The sequence below is a fragment of the Notolepis coatsorum genome (assembly GCF_963971535.1).
Source record: "Notolepis coatsorum genome assembly, chromosome: 5".
Classification (NCBI taxonomy): Eukaryota; Metazoa; Chordata; class Actinopteri; order Aulopiformes; family Paralepididae; genus Notolepis; species Notolepis coatsorum.
The window spans coordinates 126966891-126988296 of NC_140169.1; the positions used below are offsets into that span (position 1 = coordinate 126966891).

A 21406-nucleotide genomic window follows, 5' to 3' on the forward strand; every position below is an offset into this window, starting at 1 on the left:
ATGCGTTGCTCATGGGACGGGGTTGCACGGCGGGCAACCAGCTTTTGTGAGCAGATGCGCATGCACGGATGTGCGCGCGCATGCGCGTACGCTCAAGAACGCGCTGCACTCGACTCGTCGCGTGTACCTGGCTACCTCGCATAAGCATAACAATAGCGCATGGAATGCAACCCATTTCATTGCAATCAGATTCACAGGTTTGGTGTGAACGGAGCTCTGCCTGAGTCAGACCATCGTTCACACCAACCCTGAGGGGAGGGGGCAGGGAGCTCTGTGTCTAATCCATCCTATCCAACCATCCACTACACTACACAGTAAAATACTTATTTTTTTTTATCAACTTTTCTCCTTATTTTTTCAATTTTTTTCTCCCATCCCAATCTCGCTGTTTCCAATTCTCCCCTCCCCTGTCTTGAATGTTGCTCGCACAGTTGCCCCCACAGGTCGTTCGTAGGGAGGATAGAAGCCTTGCATCACGTGTCCCCTCCGGTACACGAGGAGGCAGCCTGTCACATTTTTTCACCTGCCAGCGCAGACTCTCATTGGCGAGGTGTAACGTGTGGGAGGCTCACACTACCCCCGCCATTTCCTGTCTCTGCTGTGCAGGCGTCCCCAACGGACCTGTAGGAGTCGCTGTCCACAACGTCCAGATTACCAGCCATCGACTTCCACCCGCTGGCTCTGCCAATTGAGCCAGTATGACGGCCGGATTTGAACCCGGTGTCTCTTACACAGTCAAATACTCATGCACAAAAGTAATTCCATGCAGCACTGCAGAATGTGAAAGGGGATTCAGCGCCATGAATCAAATTATCACCAATAATTTTCAAGTAAACACAAGTTGTCTGATTATTTTAAGTTTGCTTTTGTGTTTGTGTGTAAAACTATTTCTTTAATTGAATTAACTTAAACTAGAAAAGTAAATACAAACTAAATTAACAATGTAACTACAAACATTGTTTGTTTTTCCACCATATCTGTTGACAATATAATTTCTTTATATATTGAAGGCTACATCCATTTATGCGTGTGCGTGCATGTGACGTCAATAAAACGCAGTGCAACCAGTTTTGAAATCACCAACGCATGCCTGCTTCTACCCTCAGGCCACCCACAAAGCCATGAGTAGAGCGTCAGGGTGAGCTTCTACCCCCAGGCCACACATAAAGCCATGAGTAGAGCCTCAGGGGGAGCTTCTACCCCCAGGCCATGATTTTCCTCGCCCTCCTCAAGGCCCTGGTGGAGTGTAGGGACTCGAGGGAGGGAAGGGAGCAGTACAACCCATCTATGATTATATTTTGCCTAGTGTATTCTAGCTTAATTTCTCTGTTTATACTGTTATATCTACTTACATTTAGTAATTTAGCCGACACTTTTATCCAAAGCGACTTACAAATGACAAGTCAGCAGGATGGGTACACCTCTAAGGGTACGTGGTATTGTCCGTCTAGCAGTGCCGAACTTGAGTGCTTCACTTTGAGTGCATGGTAGTATAGACATAGTAGCACAGTAGGCAGTAGTAAAGACAGTAAGGTTAGTATTAAAAAAAAATTCAATTCAAATATTTATTGACGATGTGTGTCTTTAGTCGACGGTGGAAAAATGAGTGGGTTTCAACTGTCCTGACTGTGGTGGGAAGTTCATTCCACCACCGTGGAGCCAGGACAGAGAATAGTCTGCTTTGTGTTTCAATGACCCCGGCTCCCAGGAGCCCGAAGAGGAGTGGGTTTCAGCAGCCGGGAGACGCAGAGTGTAGGGGTCTTGAGGGTGTGTAGTTACAAACAGGCCGGAGGCAGGAGGGAGCCGCTCCCTTTGTTGCACGGATTGTCAGGTCAAGAACCTTGAAGTGGATTCATGCGGATTCAAGCCAATGGGAAATTCTTGTAGTCTACTCTATTGTATAGTAGGTGTAGCACACTTAGGGGCAAATTCACAAGGACCTGATGTTGCGCAAATGATATAATAGTGCAAACATGCCCATACAGAGTGCAATTTGCTCCTGATTGCTCCAGTTGGCTCGCGGAGCATCTGAGTGCAAACTTTTTCTTTCTTTATTCCTATACATCCCTAGATTGTATCGGACCTTCCTACGCTGAGCTATATGGTAACTTTCGCGCACCTAACCCCTACAGGTGAATGCCTCATTGTTGCGGATGTATTATGTGGTAGGTGTGCGAAAGTTACCATATAGCTCAGCGTAGGAAGGTCCGATCAACTCAGGGTTTGTCTCTACGTGTTCAGGAGACTCAGCATGCATACAAACGTAATCATGGTCATGTCTCTAGTACCCCCACAACCCGACCTACGACCGAATCTATGAAGGGGAGCAAAATATGGCAGGAGACTTATTTTGCGAAAACTCAGTTTTCTTTAACCACTAATAAGCTATAAAACCAAACTGTCTATCATATCAAAAAACAATCTAGGGATGTATATGAGTAAAATAATCACATCTAGAATTTGCCCACCCAGATGGTACCAAATCGTTTGTCATGTCATCCCAAAATGTATTTGTTTGAGTAGACTTGTCCATGGTGTTTTCCCGAATGTAGGCACTATGTGCCAGTGAAAATGATTTCAGACTTAGGAATATTTTTAGAGTGAGAAATTAAGTTGTATTTAACACATTGGTCGCCAAAAACGCTTTCCAGCGTTGTTGCCCGCCATGCGTTGACCGCCAACATCGCTGTACAGCGTGTTTGAGATCAATATAAAAAAATTTCGCCATGGCATTCATAATTCATCCACCCACCCCCGGTGCTGCAGCAGGACCCTAAATGGGACTGCAACGGCTCAATACCGCCGCCTGGTGGATGGTCGGGCGAGTTACACTCTCGCCAAAACCGGATGTTGTCATCGGTGCGTCGAGGAAATTCCTCCGGCAGTCACATCTCGCTACGGGACTCCTGACAAACACTATAGTACATTTGGATCGCTGCCATAACGCAATAATCTATATGATTTCGGCGTTTATTGCGCCATACAAACCGGAAATGGATGTAGGCGATCGGCGTCGAATAATTGGGATCTTTCTCCTCCAGTATCATTGGCGCACGGTAAGAGGACACTAACGTTATTTTCAACCCGATTGTGCATTTCCTTGTTTGCAAACCATCTGATCAATATATCCACCCATACTACATAAAGCCGTTACTGATGATCAAGGAATTATAAACGACCCCCCCCCCCCCTTTCCTCCACGCATGATGAAGCATAATGTATATCGATCATATACATTTACATTTTTTAATATAGCGTGTATGGGAAAGAAACGCCAATCGATAATCTATCATATGCGTCAGGGCCTATAACTACTGTTTTTGGAATTACAGCAGAAAAGATTAAAACATACTTATATAGGGCGGTCAGGTGGCGTAACGGAGATTGCGTTCGTCACCAAACCCCGGAGCGGCTGGATTCGCCTGTTCGAGTCCAGCTCACAGCTCCGGGGTTGTCACCAGCTTGGCTGGCTGTTCACACTAATACAATTGGCAGTATTAGAGGGTGGGAGAAGCTGGCGGGGTGGGTTCGGGTCGTTGTAAACAGCGACTCCTACAGTTCGGTCGGGGCGCCTGCTAAGCGCGGATAGGACCTGAGTGGGATAGTGTGATCCTTCCACACGCTACGCCCTCTCAGTGAGAATCCGCGCTGCCAGGTGAAAAGAAGCGGTTGATTGGCTGGACGTGTGTCGGAGGAAGCACGTGGTACCCTCCACTCTCCCAGACCGACTGGGGGGGGTAAGTGCGCAGCGACCAGGAGGGGGATTGGGAATTGGCATAACGACTAACATTGGGATGGGAGAAAAATCGGAGGAAAATGGAGGGAAAAAAAAATAAAAAATAAATACTTATATTCTAGAAGGTATTAACACTTTGATTGCCCAAGGTTAAATTCATGATATACCATCCCTTGCCTGCTCTATTTAACATGGAGAAGTTCCCCTTCTTTGCAGGGCTATAACTTTTTAAATTCTATTGCTAGATTGCCATTATTAGGGCCCATTCAATGTCCTATATGTATTGTTCATGGTGTAGCAACGTTAAACTTTTTCATTCACATATTCATACTAAAATATGGTCTAAAGTATAAGTATGTTTTCATCTCTTTCTGCAGCTTTCTCCAGAATGTGATTTATAGCCCCAAATGCATTATATTGATGATCAAATACAGTTTGGTAGGAAATTACTAGGAATCTGTGCGAGATAAAAAATTTCAACTGGACGTACTTCTATAATTTATGATGTTGACCGGATGGGCGAGGGGGCGTTTATAATTCCGTGGGCAACGTTATACCATTCATCTAATGTGGGTCATATGTTCATCATAGCAGTTTATATCGAACACGGTAATACTACACGCTAAAACTCACCCCAGTCTCCTCGGGCCGTTGGGCGATCAGCGTGGAGTAGACAGTTTTCGATTATGGGATGTTGAAATGCCCGATCTATTTCCAGGTTGTACGTCCAAATCATGTTGTTTTTTCGAGTTATTTCCACCGATCGATGTTCACTGTGTGAAGACAGAGTCTCTCTAACATTAGCGAGTGCCCGGACCCCATATGGAGTGAGTCCTGCCGGTTCAAAGATTGATATCCGGTTTCGATCTGCCGATCGGCCACCAGATGGCGCTCTTGAACCGCTAGAGGGTTGAGAGGAGATCAGCACTGTGTGTCAAGGCTCCGGAACGGAAATATGATTTCGATCACAGATTTTTGAAATATTGATATCAAAGACGAGTTACGGCGTCCTCGGCAACTTGAGCATGGCGGGGAATGACGAGTTCCAGCGTTTTCGGCAGTTAAAGTGTTAACACAACAATGTATGAATGAAAAAGTATAACGTTCCCACATCCTGAACGATAGATAATCGATGTTGAATGGGCCATAGTAATGTCAATATAGCAATACAATTTAAAAAGTTATAGCCCTGCAAAGAAGGTAAACATCTCCATAGGCTTTTAACGGTGGCAGAGAGTGGTATAAGATGGGCACAATTCCGGCGGTCACTGTGTTAATGTTTAGTTCAGAGAATAGAACCTGCATTCTCATATACTCTAGAATAAACTTTTCATTGACCGTGTTTCCAGCGTCTACTCCTCATGGACCTGACGAAACGTTATAAATGAAAAGTTTATTCTGGAGCATATTCTCTTTATTGTGATTATTATCTAACCCAGCCACTAATGAATATGAATTATATGAATATGTACTGTTGGACTGTGGTAATTCCATGTACGAATAAAAAAATAAAATAAAAATGATGATGATGAATTGGAGTGTTTTTGCAATGAGGCTCATTTGCATAGAAAGGGGCATATTTTCCTCCCATATTACCTCATTTAAATACCCGCCAATAGCACCGATGCACAGAGATGCAATGATGATGGCAACGCAGTTAGCACTTTATTTCACCCTTTCCGTGTGCTTTTAGTCAGGGAAATATTAAATCTTGGAATAAATTCCTTACCACGAAATGTCTTCACCAATGTGTTTGTAAAGGTGTCTAATAAGTAACACATATAAAAAGATTTAAAATAGGAAAACCTGGGACAGTTGCTGAAAGTTGGAGTACCCGGAACCTTATCTGTGAAAACATTTCAAATGTTTATTTTTGCCTTAACACTTTCGCGGCCACTGGGGCCCGTCTAATATTTTTTTTGTATCCACTTTTTCTCCCATTTTCTATATTTTCTCCCATCCCAATTTCGTATCATCCAATTCAACCCTCCCCTGTCACGAACGCTGTTTCTTGCCTCCCACAAGCCGGCTGCAATGTGGACTAAGTCATACATAGCACAAGTCCCCTCCGGTACTTGAGGTAACAGCAGTCGCATCTTTTCACCTGCGCAGCTCGATCTCTCAGTGGCGAGGAGTAACGCGTGGGAGGCTCACGCTGCCCCCGACACTTCCTGATTCTACTGCGCAGGCGCACCAACCGACCTGTAGGAGTCGCTGTCCACAACGCCCGATCCCCACCCATCAGTTTCCCACCCCCTAATACGGCCAATGTGTATTAGTATGAACGACCAGCTAAACTGAAAGCAATGTGGAGCGCTGGGCTCGAACAGGCGAGTCCAGCGTCTCCGCATTCGTGGCGAGCGCCTTGCCCACTACGCCACGTAGCCGCCCTTGGGGCCCGTCTAATATAATGGTTGAGGGCCAGCTTTTGTAAACAAACGTGTGGCTTTTTGTACAGCTAAATCTATACTTTATAGTATTGCTATCTGTCCATTCTCATTGTCAAATTGGCTAAAGAAAAAAAAATGCATCAATAGGTTCTCATTTTATAGCGCCGTGAATATAAGCTTTATAGCGGATTTGGGCTAGTATATTTTCTGGAAGGCTAGTTATAGAGCTAATAGCTGCTAACGTTATATCCAATGGCATTTCCGTTTTACAGATGCTACAGAAATAACTCAAACTGCATATGATCCGAACGATCCCAAAGCATGTATGCATGAAAGGGGGGGGCGGGGGACGTCGTTTATTATTATTGATTACCAATAACTGTGTTCGTCTAAGTAGCCACATACGCTGGTCGGCTGGTTGAGTATCATAGCAATCTCTGATCGGGCTATAATTTACGTGAAAAAGATCTTACCATGAGCCGGTGGGATCCCCCCGAGCATTTCCCCGTTATCGATCGCCATCTGGTAGATCGATATGTCCATTGGCTGATGATAAATCCCCTTATTGCATGGTGAAATCTGCGATTTGAAACGTAATCCAAGCTACAGGCTGCAGATCCAGAATCGTGCTACTCAAATCTCTGTTGAAAGAAAACAAAGAGACTGATCCGTTCGCCCACAGGGCACATTGCAGTAGCGCGATAACGCCCCTAAGAGGATCTGGCCGGTATTGCACATTGTCGAATTCATAGAGCAGGGAAGATCTGCCTGTGCCGCTCTGCGACCTTGAACAGGTTATTAAAATGGAATAAAAGCAATAACAACTTCCCACGGATATCTCCGTGATTTTGTCCACAACGCATGGATTCGAAAGCCGGATATATCCGTGCTTCGTCCCCAATGTGGTAGGCACCTTGTGAGTTGTCAAACTAGGATTTTTTTCATGATTCTGAATTGATTGCAAACATTTATTTTGTACTGAAACCACTCCTTGGTGGAAAAACGGCCACGCCCACTTTTACATGTAAATTAAAAAGTAGCTTTAGTTGTTTATTTCAATATCTCGAATATTAGAAAACAATACTTATCCACAATATCAAATGCTTCATGAGTCAAGGTCTGAGTTTTCTCCAGACTCTACACCATCAGGAATACAATTATTGCATGTACAGTAATGCCTTTACAATTTCCACATGCTGAGATACACTTGACACCATTCTTCTTGCATCTGCACCACCGGTTGCTGCAATCTCCATTACAATTACAGCCATGGGGTCTAGTGTTGGAACTGGCTCATAACCATGAACCATCCATCCATAGTCACTGGGGTCCAAAGATATGCTCTGCAGCAGCAGCAGCATCCAGTTCTGGGTTTGGAGATAGGTAGGGAGAGAATGCTGTGCAGCTGCACCTGTCTGTTGTAGGTAGAGTCTCCGGTTTGATCAGCCCTGCCGCCGCCTTCCGTGAGAACATTTTGTATCGTATTTCACCCAAAGTAGTACCCGGTGCGTGGTAAATGTGCTGGAAAATCGTAATCCCAGCCTTGGTCACTGTGTCCTTAGTAGCATGTATGTCGAGGAAGATGACCATGTGTTCATCAATGTCCCCTGTACAAAACCATGTAGAGAAGCCATCCACCATCAACTACCGGGCTGGACCAGGGCTGGTTAGTGAGGTCAAGTGGATCGGTCAACTCCTTCAGACTGGTCTTGGAAAAGCCTGCTTTGTTCGCCTTGTTCATTTTCTGGTCTTTGTTACTGAACAAGGACACGGGGAAGGGAGTCAGCTCATACTCTAAGCTTGTCTCGATTGTCATATGAAAATGATCAGTCAGTTGAACAACTTGAGTGAGTTTAGGTGAATCTTCTTCTCATTGATCTTGTGAATCTTTCTGAGTATGACAGGGCCTGTACCTTGAACCTCACCTCTATGGTCGATGTTACTGACTGTCCATCCAGCTTTATCTGCATCTCCCTCTACAATGGGGGAAATAAGTATTGAACACATCAACATTTTGTTCAGTAAATGTATTTCCAATGAGCGTATTCAAGCAAAATTTGCACCAGACGTTTGTATTAACTCAAGAAATCCAGACAAGAAATCTAAACATTAAAGTCCATATGTAAATAAAGTTATGTGTAATAAAGTGGAATGAAACAGGAAAAAAGTATTGGACACACTAAGAAAACGCAGTACACCACAGCAAGGAAAGGCAAGGAACTAGCTGAAAACCAAAACTAATTAGGAGGCAACTCTACCTCCTATCTGTGCTAATAATGTCAACTGGGTTAGAATATATTGATGGGCTATCAAATGTATTTTTTTGTTACCAAGGTGCCACACAAGAAACGTCAAATGATGGGTAAAAGCAAAGAGCTCTCAAGACCTTCACAAACAGATTGTTGCAAATCATGAAAATAGAATTGGCTAAAGACGTATTTCACAACCAACTTCAGAATTTTCCAGTAAGCACCATTGGGGGCATTATCCATAAGTGGAAGCAACATCACTCCATCATCAACCGGCCATGCACAGGTGCTCCTCGCAACATTTCTGATCAGGGAGTCAGAAGGATACTTAGAAGAGTAGCCAGAGAGCCATGGACCACTAGGAAAGAGCTCCAGAAAGACTTGGAGGCAGCAGGTACAACTGTGACAGAAAGGACCATAGGCAATGCACTCCACCGCCATGGCCTCTGTGCGCGCTCAGCCCGCAAGACTCCACTACTGAAAAAAAGACATGTTGAAGCTTGTTTAAAGTTTGCCTAACAACATTTGGACAAGCCAGTGAATTATACTCTGGTCAGATGAGACCAAAATGTTACTTTCTGGCTGTCACACAACACACCATGTTTGGAGGAGAAACGGCAGTGCACATTACCCGAATAACACTACCAACAGTGAAGTTTGGAGGTGGAAGTATCATGGTGTGGGGCTGCTTCTCCTCTCCTGGTACTGGCAGACTTCATATCATTTTGAAGGAACAACGAATGGAGCCATGTACAGAGATATTCTTGAGATGAACCTGCTGCCATCCACCAGGATGCTGAGGATGACACGTGGGTGGACCTTCCACCATGACAACAATCCAAAGCATACAGCGAAGGAAACTTGCAGTTGATTTCAGATAAAGAAAATCAACTTGTTGGAATGGCCCAGTCAATCACCTGACTTAAACCCAATTGAACATTTGTGGAAGCATCTGAAGATCCAGATTCACAAGAGGCCCCTCCGCAATCTTCAAGATTTAAAGACAATCTGTGTAGAGGAATGGGCCAAAATCACACCTGAATACTGCGGGTGATTAGTTGCATCATACAGAAAGCATCCTTGGAGCTGTCATTACAAACAAAGGCTTCTCCACTAAGTATTGAATTAATTTCAGTTAGTGTGTTCAATACTTTTTTCCTGTCATTCCACTTTATTACACATAACTTTATTTATGTATGGACTTTAATGTTTAGATTTTGTCTGGATTCCCTCAGTTAATACCAAAGTCTGGTGAAAATTTCACTTGAATGGCCACATTGGAAATATATTTACGGCACAAAATGCTGATGTGTTCAATACTTATTTCCCCAATTGTACTTCAGCCGCTCTTTCAGCATTGACGGTGCTTGTGAATCCTGTTGAGAAGGACCCAAGCAACTGCTTGTCTCGGTTGTGGTCGAAGGGGTTGTTCTCCCCTTACCATTTTAGGGCAAGTTCAATCGCTTCAGCATCTCTCTTCATCCGTGTTTTGGCAAGGTCTTTGTGGAATGGACCATGTTTCTTAACGCCTTCCTCCATGCGCTTGTTCACAGAAGTGGCTGAGATTCTACATCCAGCATTTGTGGCCAGCTAGCTAACAAGTAAGATAATTTGATGATAGTACACACCCTATATATTATTTATATATGCATATTATCAATGTAGTGACATGACATTTTCCAGTTATAAAAAATATCAGATGTAAAATCTTCTTGCTGACTGGTGAATATTGTTATTTGATATGTGTGAGTCTATTGTGTCTGTCCATGATCCACACAGCGGAGTGTTGCAAATGGCTTGAGCATGTTTGACACCCACCACTCATTTGCTGCAAATGCCAACCAACTACAACAGTTACCAGTAAACAATGAGTAGTTACCATGGCAAGTACGTGAATAAACTAATAAAGCTACTTTTTAATTTACATGCACCCAGCCATATTTATTTTCACACAAAAAAAGGGTTGGCGATGAGCGGGAAAGGTGGGTGTGGCCGTTTTTCCACCAAGGAGTGCTTTTAGTGCAAAGTAAATGTTTGCAATCAATTCAGAATCATAAAAAAATAAATACTTTAAAACATTTAACATTTTTCACAGATAAGGTTCCGGGTACTTCAGCAGCTGTCACAGGTTTTCCTATGGGAGTTGAATTTTAATCTTTTTATATGTGTTATTAGACACCTTTACAAACACATTGGTGAAGAAATGTCTTAGTAAGGAATTTATTCCAAGATTGGCCAAATATCTGATCATATTCCCTGACTATTTGTGAATAGCAAGGTTTGTTTGGGGGCTATTTGCACAGGCATTGCGTCAGGAAAAGCCGCACAATCCCTTTGTGAATTCGCCCCTTAGTAGCTCACTTGCACATTGCACATTCGTACGACTGAGTGACAAATAAACCTTGATTTGATTTGAGATGGGGGGATACATCATATCCCCACAGACGATGAAACTGAATGACCAGAGTCCAGAGGTATGGATATCTCCCCGACAAATCACACCCTGGATGTGCAGAGTTCCAGCACCTTATCTGTTTGTGGATGTTTTCTGTACCACCTCCCCGTTTCCTTCCTGAGACTCTGCCAAAAGCTTATCTGCAGTGCTCAGTCACTGCAGCGCACGAATGGAAACATGCCTTTTACCAGTGCTTACTATACTATGTGAGACCCCAGAGGTCTCTGTCTGGTCCTTTTTTGGTTTGTTATATTTCTCTGTCTTGTGCATCTCAGATGCCATCTTCTGTGAGACCAGCGAGGAGCGCACAACAGAGGACAAGCAAAAACGCGCCAAGGAGACATTTGAAGAGATGATGAAGTATTTGCCAGGTTAGATTCAACACCATCTGGTTCCATGATCCACAAGCTGTTAATTTCACTTGATTGACTGATTGATTGAATTTATTTGACATTTCATACTTAAAATATGGGCTGCTCACCAGACAGAACAGCCCCCACACAAGAGCAGAACAGTTCCATTCAGAAAGAACATTCCTACACAAAAGCAGAACAGTTCCATTCAGATCGAACAGTCCTACACAAGATTAGAACAGTTCCATTTAGATAGAACAGCCCCCACACAAGAGTATAACAGTTACAATCAATTTAGATAGAACAATTCCATTTAGATAGAACATTCATACACAAGATTAGAACAGCTCATTTACATAGAACAGCCCCCACACCGAGTAGAACAGTTCCATTCAGATAGAACAGCCCCCACACAAGAATAGAATGGTTCCATTCAGATAGAACAGCCCCCACACAAGAGTAGAACAGATCCATTCAGATAGAGCAGTCCTACACAAGAGTAGAACAGTTCCAATCCATTCAGATAGAGCAGTCCTACACAAGAGTAGAACAGTTCCAATCCATTCAGATAGAGCAGTCCTACATAAGAGTAGAACAGTTCCAATCCATTCAGATAGAGCAGTCCTACACAAGAGTAGAACAGTTCCAATCCATTTAGATAGAGCAGTCCTACATAAGAGTAGAACAGTTCCAATCCATTCAGATAGAGCAGTCCTACACAAGAGTAGAACAGTTCCAATCCATTTAGATAGAGCAGTCCTACATAAGAGTAGAACAGTTCCAATCCATTCAGATAGAGCAGTCCTACACAAGAGTAGAACAGTTCCAATCCATTTAGATAGAGCAGTCCTACACAAGAGTAGAACAGTTCCAATCCATTTAGATAGAGCAGTCATACACAAGAATAGAACAGTTCCAATCCATTCAGATAGAGCAGTCCTACACAAGAGTAGAACAGTTCCAATGGAAGTGGGGTGATAGACAGCAAGACAACAACTTTACAATGACAAGAATGCTGAGTTATAAATGTATACAGGTATAGTACATAGCCACTAACCAATTTACATATAGCAATTGTCAAAAATATATATTCCTTATATTATGTGTACATGATATGGCGGTTAATCTTTTATCCAGAGATAAAAGAGAAGTTTGTGTCAATTAATCTCATATCAGTCATTGGTCGGGGATGGTTGGCTGCTGTACTGACCAGTGATTCCTCAAGGTTGTGTTTGCGTTCTCAGCCTTATCCTTAGTACAGATGATGAAATCATTTGGCAAAGGTTTTGTATTGATGAATGACTTATTGCAATGTTGCCTCACTCAATTTCAGATTTTGTGGGGAAGTGCATTGGTGAGGACGCTAAATATGAAGGCATACGACTTATTTTCGATGGCTTCCAACAACCACTTCTCAACAAGCAGGTAATAACGGTGTGAAGACAATATCCTGGGCTAGGAGTTGTTATATCCTGGGCTAGTAGTTGTTATATCCTGGGCTAGGAGTTGTTATATCCTGGACTAGGAGTTGTTATATCCTGGGCTAGGAGTTGTTATATCCTGGGCTAGTAGTTGTTATATCCTGGGCTAGGAGTTGTTATATCCTGGGCTAGGAGTTGTTATATCCTGGGCTAGGAGTTGTTATATCCTGGGCTAGGAGTTGTTATATCCTGGGCTAGGAGTTGTTATATCCTGGGCTAGGAGTTGTTATATCCTGGGCTAGGAGTTGTTATATCCTGGGCTAGGAGTTGTTATATCCTGGGCTAGGAGTTGTTATATCCTGGGCTAGTAGTTGTTATATCCTGGGCTAGGAGTTTCCAAAAGGCATCTGAAAACGATTGCCTCGTACACACACGAGCTCACACTTGAAACTGTTTTGGTCTCTCAAAACCATCAAATTCATATTTCCAGGTTGTTTGTTTAGTTATACTATGAAATCACTCCACAACATTTATGTAAATAGAAGTTTTCAACCAGGTAAGCAGTGAGGAAAGACTACTATTAATCCCAACTCTCAGCGCATGCTTACGTTGACATCGTTGTTCTGGCTGCATTGTTTAATGGAAACACGCACTCCTGCGCCTATATACGCCACACATACTGCGAAACAGCTCTGCCCAAAGTGCCTTGTAATTGGAACAATTTACTAACCTCCGTGACCAAATTAGTATGAAAGAAAATGCTGTAACAACTTTAAATTGCATGTATATAGTATCACAAATAACCAAATATTAAGGTTGTCTGAACATTTATGAGTTATGCAGTGATATAATTAGTAATATAATATAATAAAGAAATGTAAACATCTTTTCTGCGTAAGGAAACCATACCTTTATGGCTGGGTTCATCTCCCGTTTCCGTAGACACAGTGAATAAACATGGATGCACAGACACTGTATTTATTAGTAAATGTTGGTTCTTATTTGTAAACTAGGCAAAAAAAGATAGGGGGGGATTCATATAAGATTATTAATGTTCCTCTTTGGGCAAAGTTGACATTTTTTTTTTTATTATTATCTTTTTCCCTCTCCTTCTTTTTCCGATTTTTCTCCCATCCCACTGTTAGTCGTTATGCCAATTCCCAACCCCCTTCCTGGTTGTTGCGCACTTTCCCCTACTGCTTTCCTCCGACGCATGTGCAGCCGGCCGGCAGCCAGCCTGGCCGCGCAGATTCTCACTGGGAGAGTGTAACGGTAACGTGGTTGTTACTGCACTTTCCCCTACTGCTTTCCTCCGACGCATGTGCAGCCGGCCGGCAGCCAGCCTGGCCGCGCAGATTCTCACTGGGAGAGTGTAACGTGTGGGAGGCCGCACTACCTCTCACCAGATCCTACCTTTGCTGAGCAGGCGCCCCGGCCGAACTGTAGGGGTCGCTGTCCACAACGCCCAGGACCCACCCACGGCTCCCCTCCCCCTAACTCAGCCAAACGAGTTAGTATAGCGATCAGCCCGAGCCAAGGCAATGCTGACTCTCCGGGAGTCGAGGCCGCAGCCTCTTGCATTGGTGACGAGCACAATCTCCGCTACGCCCCCTGACCGCCCGCCAAAGTTGACAGTTGAACGTGTGATGGAAACATGACGTGTGAACATTCTGATGACAAGTGTTTTACAGTTTGGAACCTGGTGAATGTGTACATCCTCGACGTCATGAATGTGTCGCTTCAAAGTTTGACTGCAAGAGTGTCTTCATTGCATTCTAAGCCATGGCATAGGTGTCACCACTGAGATGATGTTTCAAGTTTCAAGTTTCTTTAATAGTTGTCATACAGAAGTACAGAATACTTTTATACAAAATGCTTCTTACTGTTACGCTCCAGAGACTGTGCTAGACAAGATAAGTATCAAATAACATAGTATAGCATGTAAATTAGAGGTAGAAAATGAGGTCACAGTGTTCAGTATAGACATATGTACAATGTCTTATCTCTGCTGTGTTTGTGTTCCCCACAGATGACGTATGCTCTGCTGGATATCGCGATGCAGGAGCTGTTTCCGGAACTTTCCAGGGTAAAATGACTACTACAACATGAATTACATAAACAAAATGACCAAAGCAGATACAATAAGATAAGATATTCCTTTATTGATAACATTTCTTGAGGAGATTTGGGCATCATAGCACCATGGGGGAGGGGAGGTATAGGTATGGGCATGGTAATAGTAGAAGACATAAATATAGGCAATAAAACTATAGTAAAAATAAGTAGTGTAAACAATATACTTAACTCTGAATATAAGAATAATTATGAGCAAGTAAACGGTGTAGTCAAAGGTGCAGATATATGAATACTTTAAATACTTATACTATGGAATTACACACTACAAATGTATTACGTGGCCCATAATGGCCCCCAAACAGCATTGCCAACTTCAACAGACCCATGCCCCTTTGATGTGAGCGCCAGGTATTGACAATGCCGATGCTACATACCCTACATGACCCCTAATGGCCATCAACATCAACAGTGTATTCTCTATGGCCCTGGGAAAACACAGTCAAACTAGCCTGGGTTCGCGGAGAAACCTTACATAAGTAACTGAGGATGTTGTGTGTAGTGCATAGTTTGTGTTTTAAAAGGATTTGTTTTCTTCACAGCAAGGACCAAAGGAGGCCTCTGCCAGGTGAATCAGAAGACATATATAGCCCTCTTCACTACACACATCCCGGCTTCTGGATCCCAGCCTTCACTTGCCCATGGAAGGATTTTAACATTCCACTGTATAATAATGCACTAATAAATGAATAAATATATATTTATTGATTTGAGTGGAGTCTTCAAATCTTGATTTCATGGATGTTGAATAAATTGTGATGTAAAGATTTTCTTTGCTGACAAATACAGAACCCAACATCAGGGCTGATTAGTCAACTAATTTGGCCATTAAGATCTTGATGATTTAGGAAGAAAAAGTTTGATTGATTTGCAATCAGTCGACAAAATCATGACTATTAGTTAACTAAGTGTTTCTTTAGTCAATGATGACCCTACATAACGAGCACTTCATGTTGGGGTCAAAATGCTTTATTACATTTCCTTTTGTGTCAGTTAACAACATTGAAATCACCACTGAAATGAGTCCTTAAAGTATTTCAAGATGTTGGAAAGTGAGTATTTATTGTTCCCCTCTCCTGGCTGTCTCTGCTGGTAAATGTTTCTCTTTCTGTGGTGAATGACGAGACGGCTCGGCGACGTCTGCTGGAGACGGTGTTCACATGAGATTTTCAAAATGTTTTACTTGTGTCCTGCTTACGACCTACAGTGATTTCCATGCCTGATAGCTGCCCTATCTGTGCCCTGGTAGTCTTGTATTACACTGAAAATGGAAAAAAAGATACTTTCCATTCAGTGTTCTGTGGGTGTTTTGGCATTTGGAACATTTCTCTCTTGCTGATGCCAGCTGTGTTGGAGCCCATTGGAGCGACTAAATGGGTGGTTCCTGAGAATAGCAGCTGGTGTTGTGTTGGAGCTCTAGACAGAGAAGCCCTTGTTTCCTAGAGCTCAGGGATGTGTGTCCTGTGGCCCTTCCGATGGCGATTCAAGTTGATCTGAATCTGACATATGGCTCTTGTCCTGAATAATTGTAACACCATTTACGTCATTTCAAACGCAACTACCGGTAATGTGATTCTTTGTCTTAAGTTTTTACATTAGACAGGAATGTTTATTTGGGAAGAGTTAAAATGTTCTGCAAAAAGGACCCCAAGTATTGTTTGTTTGCCAGTTTGTAGTACATAGAAACGTTTTTCATTAACAGCATGCGAGGATGTTAACAGGATTGTAGTAAAACATGGCATGGTCTTCCCAAATAAGGTCTTTCATTTAAATATAGAACAGCATACAGTGTTTGACAATCTATTCATCTTTACCAGAGGTTTTATTGGAAAGCATCATGACCAGCTATAGGAAAAGTCAAAGGTAAGTAATGAATATTTTCAATAAAAAAAAAGTGATTTTGATGGAACATTTCAGCTAAAACCAAGTGTTTGAAGCCAGTCACCACTATTTACACTTAATTGGTGATTAAAAAGGAAGGTGGTGGAGTACATAGATTAATATTGTGCAAAACATATAGGGTTCTATTACACTTTAAATTTAAATAGTGATTATTTGCACCCTATTAAATATTTTTCTAAAGATCCATGTGCTCCAGCATCTTCTTTTTTGATGACTATATGGTCCAAATCTGATTAGCACCAGTCCTCATCTGAACAGGTTTAGCGCGTGAACTCATGTTTGAACTTAATGGGTGGTGTCTCATTTCCACTTGACATACAGACTAGCACACAGGTGGCCCGAATGACCTGTATTATAAGGGTTTTGTGCCTCATAAGATGTTGGTTGAATGATGGCGCCGCCCCGTTCGGCTGCCTCTCTGTTCGCTCCGTCGAGACTGTGTTTACTTTTGTTAATATTTATAGTTTTTAGAGTTTTGTGCGTACCAACTGTTGGTGACCTCATTTTCTTCTTCTAAATTCATGCTATATTATGTTATTATGTTATTTGATACTATCTTGTCTAGCACAGTCTCTGGAGCGTAACAGTAAGAAGCATTTTGTATGAAAGTATTCTGTACTTCTGTATGACAACTATTAAAGAACTTGAACTTGATTATATATTATCTGAGTGAACCTAAACAGTCTTCCGTTATGTCCATTTAAGCCTGTAGATGGATTTATCCTTCACCATTTATCCTTCATCCTTCACCAAGTGCACTCACATCCTGGGGTTTGGACATGATCACAAACATCATGTTGTGTTTTATACACATGTTATATCTGATGCTTAAAACCACAATAGACATGTCCTGTATGTGTGAGAGTTTGTTGGGAGCGTGTCATGATAATGGCGCAAAATGGATCCGTGTACAGAGTTTACAAGGAGTTTACACAGGAAGAGTGTAGACAGTCTGACTTTTAACCCTATAGGAGCCAGAGGGCCATATCCATCCTTAGGGGAAACCTCAGAGCTGGTTCACACATCCAGCCTTATCGACTCCCAAACAGAGACAAGACCAGCCCCAGTAGAATCAATAGAGTCACGTGTCCTGGCTGTCCGGAGGCAGAGACGTGTCCTGGCTGTCCGGAGGCAGAGTTGTAGATCTTAATACGACCCTCCACAGACGGGTGCACCTTCTTCCTCTCAGCTATGTAGTTTGCTACAACAGCAACGTCCAAATCACCTGGAGAAGACACACACTTGCATTGGTCAACTGTGTACATAAATATCACTATGACAAAGTGTACATAAATATCACTATGACAAAGTGTACATAAATATCACTGTGACAAAGAGTACATAAATATCACTATGACAAAGTGTACATAAATATCACTGTGACAAAGTGTACATAAATATCACTGTGACAAAGTGTACATAAATATCACTGTGACAAAGAGTAGATAAATATCACTATGACAAAGAGTACATAAATATCACTATGACAAAGAGTACATAAATATCACTATGACAAAGAGTACATAAATATCACTGTGACAAAGAGTACATAAATATCACTGTGACAAAGTACATAAATATCACTATGACAAAGAGTACATAAATATCACTGTGACAAAGAGTACATAAATATCACTGTGACAAAGAGTACATAAATATCACTGTGACAAAGAGTACATAAATATCACTATGACAAAGTGCAACATAGCAGGCAACAGAAATGCATGGAGTGGCGATGTCAGACTCAGCAGTGAGGCGTGACTTTCTATACTTCCTCACAAGCAGAATGTGTGAATCACACTTGTGCGGCCGAAAGGAAGTATAGAAAGTCACGCCTCACTGCTGAGTCTGACATTGCCACATAACACAACCTCTTGGTAGCATTCTCCAATACCATTACTACTACCAAAGCTTCTTTCTTTCACCATAGGATCGAGGCCTCTGCCAAGAACCTTCACAAACTGCATGCTACCATGTCCTCCCTCCTCACCCCCCTCATCTCTCTCTGCCGAAGACTTTGCGATCTTCTTTGAAGAAAAAGTGGAGAACACCCGCAGGTCCTTCTCCCAAACCTCACCCATTCCAAATATTGAATCAAGAACCTCATCCTTCACTCTGTCATCTTTCTCTCCCATTACAGAGGCTGAGACCCTGACACTGGTAAGGTAGAACCATCTCACTACATGCCAGCTGGACCGGTTACCCTCCCCACTCCTCCAGACCATAGCACCAGACATTCTCCCATTCCTAACTGCAACCATCAACTCCTCCCTCAACTCGAGGGTGGTCCCCACCTCAGTCAGGCTTCAGGACTGGTCACTCCACAGAGTTGTAGATCTTAATACGACCCTCCACAGACGGGTGCACCTTCTTCCTCTCAGCTATGTAGTTTGCTACAACAGCAACGTCCAAATCACCTGGAGAAGACACACACTTGCATTGGTCAACTGTGTACATAAATATCACTATGACAAAGAGTACATAAATATCACTATGACAAAGTGTACATAAATATCACTGTGACAAAGAGTACATAAATATCACTATGACAAAGTGTACATAAATATCACTGTGACAAAGTGTACATAAATATCACTGTGACAAAGTGTACATAAATATCACTGTGACAAAGAGTAGATAAATATCACTATGACAAAGAGTACATAAATATCACTATGACAAAGAGTACATAAATATCACTATGACAAAGAGTACATAAATATCACTGTGACAAAGAGTACATAAATATCACTGTGACAAAGTACATAAATATCACTATGACAAAGAGTACATAAATATCACTGTGACAAAGAGTACATAAATATCACTGTGACAAAGAGTACATAAATATCACTGTGACAAAGAGTACATAAATATCACTATGACAAAGTGCAACATAGCAGGCAACAGAAATGCATGGAGTGGCGATGTCAGACTCAGCAGTGAGGCGTGACTTTCTATACTTCCTCACAAGCAGAATGTGTGAATCACACTTGTGCGGCCGAAAGGAAGTATAGAAAGTCACGCCTCACTGCTGAGTCTGACATTGCCACATAACACAACCTCTTGGTAGCATTCTCCAATACCATTACTACTACCAAAGCTTCTTTCTTTCACCATAGGATCGAGGCCTCTGCCAAGAACCTTCACAAACTGCATGCTACCATGTCCTCCCTCCTCACCCCCCTCATCTCTCTCTGCCGAAGACTTTGCGATCTTCTTTGAAGAAAAAGTGGAGAACACCCGCAGGTCCTTCTCCCAAACCTCACCCATTCCAAATATTGAATCAAGAACCTCATCCTTCACTCTGTCATCTTTCTCTCCCATTACAGAGGCTGAGACCCTGACACTGGTAAGGTAGAACCATCTCACTACATGCCAGCTGGACCGGTTACCCTCCCCACTCCTCCAGACCATAGCACCAGACATTCTCCCATTCCTAACTGCAACCATCAACTCCTCCCTCAACTCGAGGGTGGTCCCCACCTCAGTCAGGCTTCAGGACTGGTCACTCCACAGAGATGGCCCTCATTGCGGTCACAGGGGCACTTCACTTAGCAAAAGCGAAAGGCCTCTCCTCTGTCCTGATTATCCTAGACCTGTCTGCAGCCTTCGAAAACAGTCAACCATCAGATCCTCCTCGCGTCCCTCGCAGGAATGGGAGTGGCTGGCTCTGCGCTGACATGGCTGACATCATACCTCAATGACCGCTCCTACCAAGTGTCATGGAGAGGAACCCTGTCGGCCTGTCGGCCCCTGTGGACGGGTGTCCCCCAGGGCTCGGTCCTTGGACCCCTTCTCTTCTCCCTCTACACTAAATCTCTGGGTAACATTATCACGTCTCATGCCTTCTTGTATCATTGCTATGCCGATGATACTCAACTCTTCCTCTCCTTTCCTCCCTCAGATATCCACGTCTCTGAGCGGATCTCGGCCTGCCTGTCCGACATCTCCGCCTGGATGACGACCAACCACCTCAAACTGAACCTAAGCAAAACAGAATTGCTTCACCTGCCGGCCAAATCCTCCCCCCTGACCGACCTTTCCATCACAGTGGAGAATGTAGCCGTGGCCTCGTCCCTGACAGCCAAGAACCTTGGTGTTGTCCTTGACGACCAGTTGAACTTCTCCGCTCATATCGCAGCGACAACCAGAACCTGCAGGTTCCTCCTGAGCAACGTCAGAAGGATCCGCCCCTTCCTGACAAAAGAAGCCACCCAACTCCTCGTCCAATCAACAGTCATCTCCCGCCTCGACTACTGCAATGCACTGCTTGCTGGCCTTCCGACCACTGCCACCAAGCCTCTTCAACTCATTCAGAACGCAGCCGCCGCCTGATCTCAAACCTACCGAAGTCGGCCCATGTCACCCCACTTCTTAGGGACCTGCACTGGCTCCCCATCGCCGCACGAATCCGCTTCAAGGCCCTCGACCTGGCATATCGTGCGGCAAAGGGAATGGCTCCCGCCTACCTCCGGTCAATGGTCTCTAACTACACACCCTCAAGACCCCTACGCTCTGCATCTTCTGGCCTTCCGCCTCAGACCTACTCCTATCCGAGCTCCGGGGGGGTCATCAAAGAAAAGCCGCCTATTCTCTGTCCTTGCCTCACAATGGTGGAACGAACTTCCCACAACAATTAGGACAGCCGAAACCCGACCAATCTTTCGCCGTCGACTGAAGACACAAGTACATGAATATCACTATGACAAATTGCGAGACAGCAGACAGCAGAGATGCAAGGAAAGCAGAATGTGTGAATCTGAA

At 43.3% G+C, this 21406-nt stretch overlaps 2 protein-coding genes across 3 annotated transcripts in view; one reads left to right on the top strand and one right to left on the bottom strand.

Moving 5' to 3' along the window:
* snx14 (sorting nexin 14) overlaps positions 1-17656 on the top strand; it is a 62185-nt gene extending 44529 nt beyond the window's left edge. For both annotated transcript variants that reach the window (XM_084315336.1, XM_084315337.1), the window contains 4 exons: positions 11106-11201; positions 12517-12608; positions 14634-14690; positions 15280-17656. In XM_084315336.1, coding sequence (XP_084171462.1) covers positions 11106-11201; positions 12517-12608; positions 14634-14690; positions 15280-15309 — 275 coding nt within the window. In that variant the 3' untranslated portion in view covers positions 15310-17656. The remainder of the gene's footprint in view (positions 1-11105; positions 11202-12516; positions 12609-14633; positions 14691-15279) is intronic.
* A 65-nt stretch (positions 17657-17721) lies between these two features.
* LOC311229272 (5'-nucleotidase-like) overlaps positions 17722-21406 on the bottom strand; it is a 26626-nt gene continuing 22941 nt past the window's right edge. The window contains exons 9-10 of the mRNA XM_084315338.1: positions 18934-19056; positions 17722-17864 (exon numbers count right to left, since the gene is read on the bottom strand). Of these exons, the coding sequence (XP_084171464.1) occupies positions 18956-19056 (101 nt within the window). The 3' untranslated portion in view covers positions 17722-17864; positions 18934-18955. The remainder of the gene's footprint in view (positions 17865-18933; positions 19057-21406) is intronic.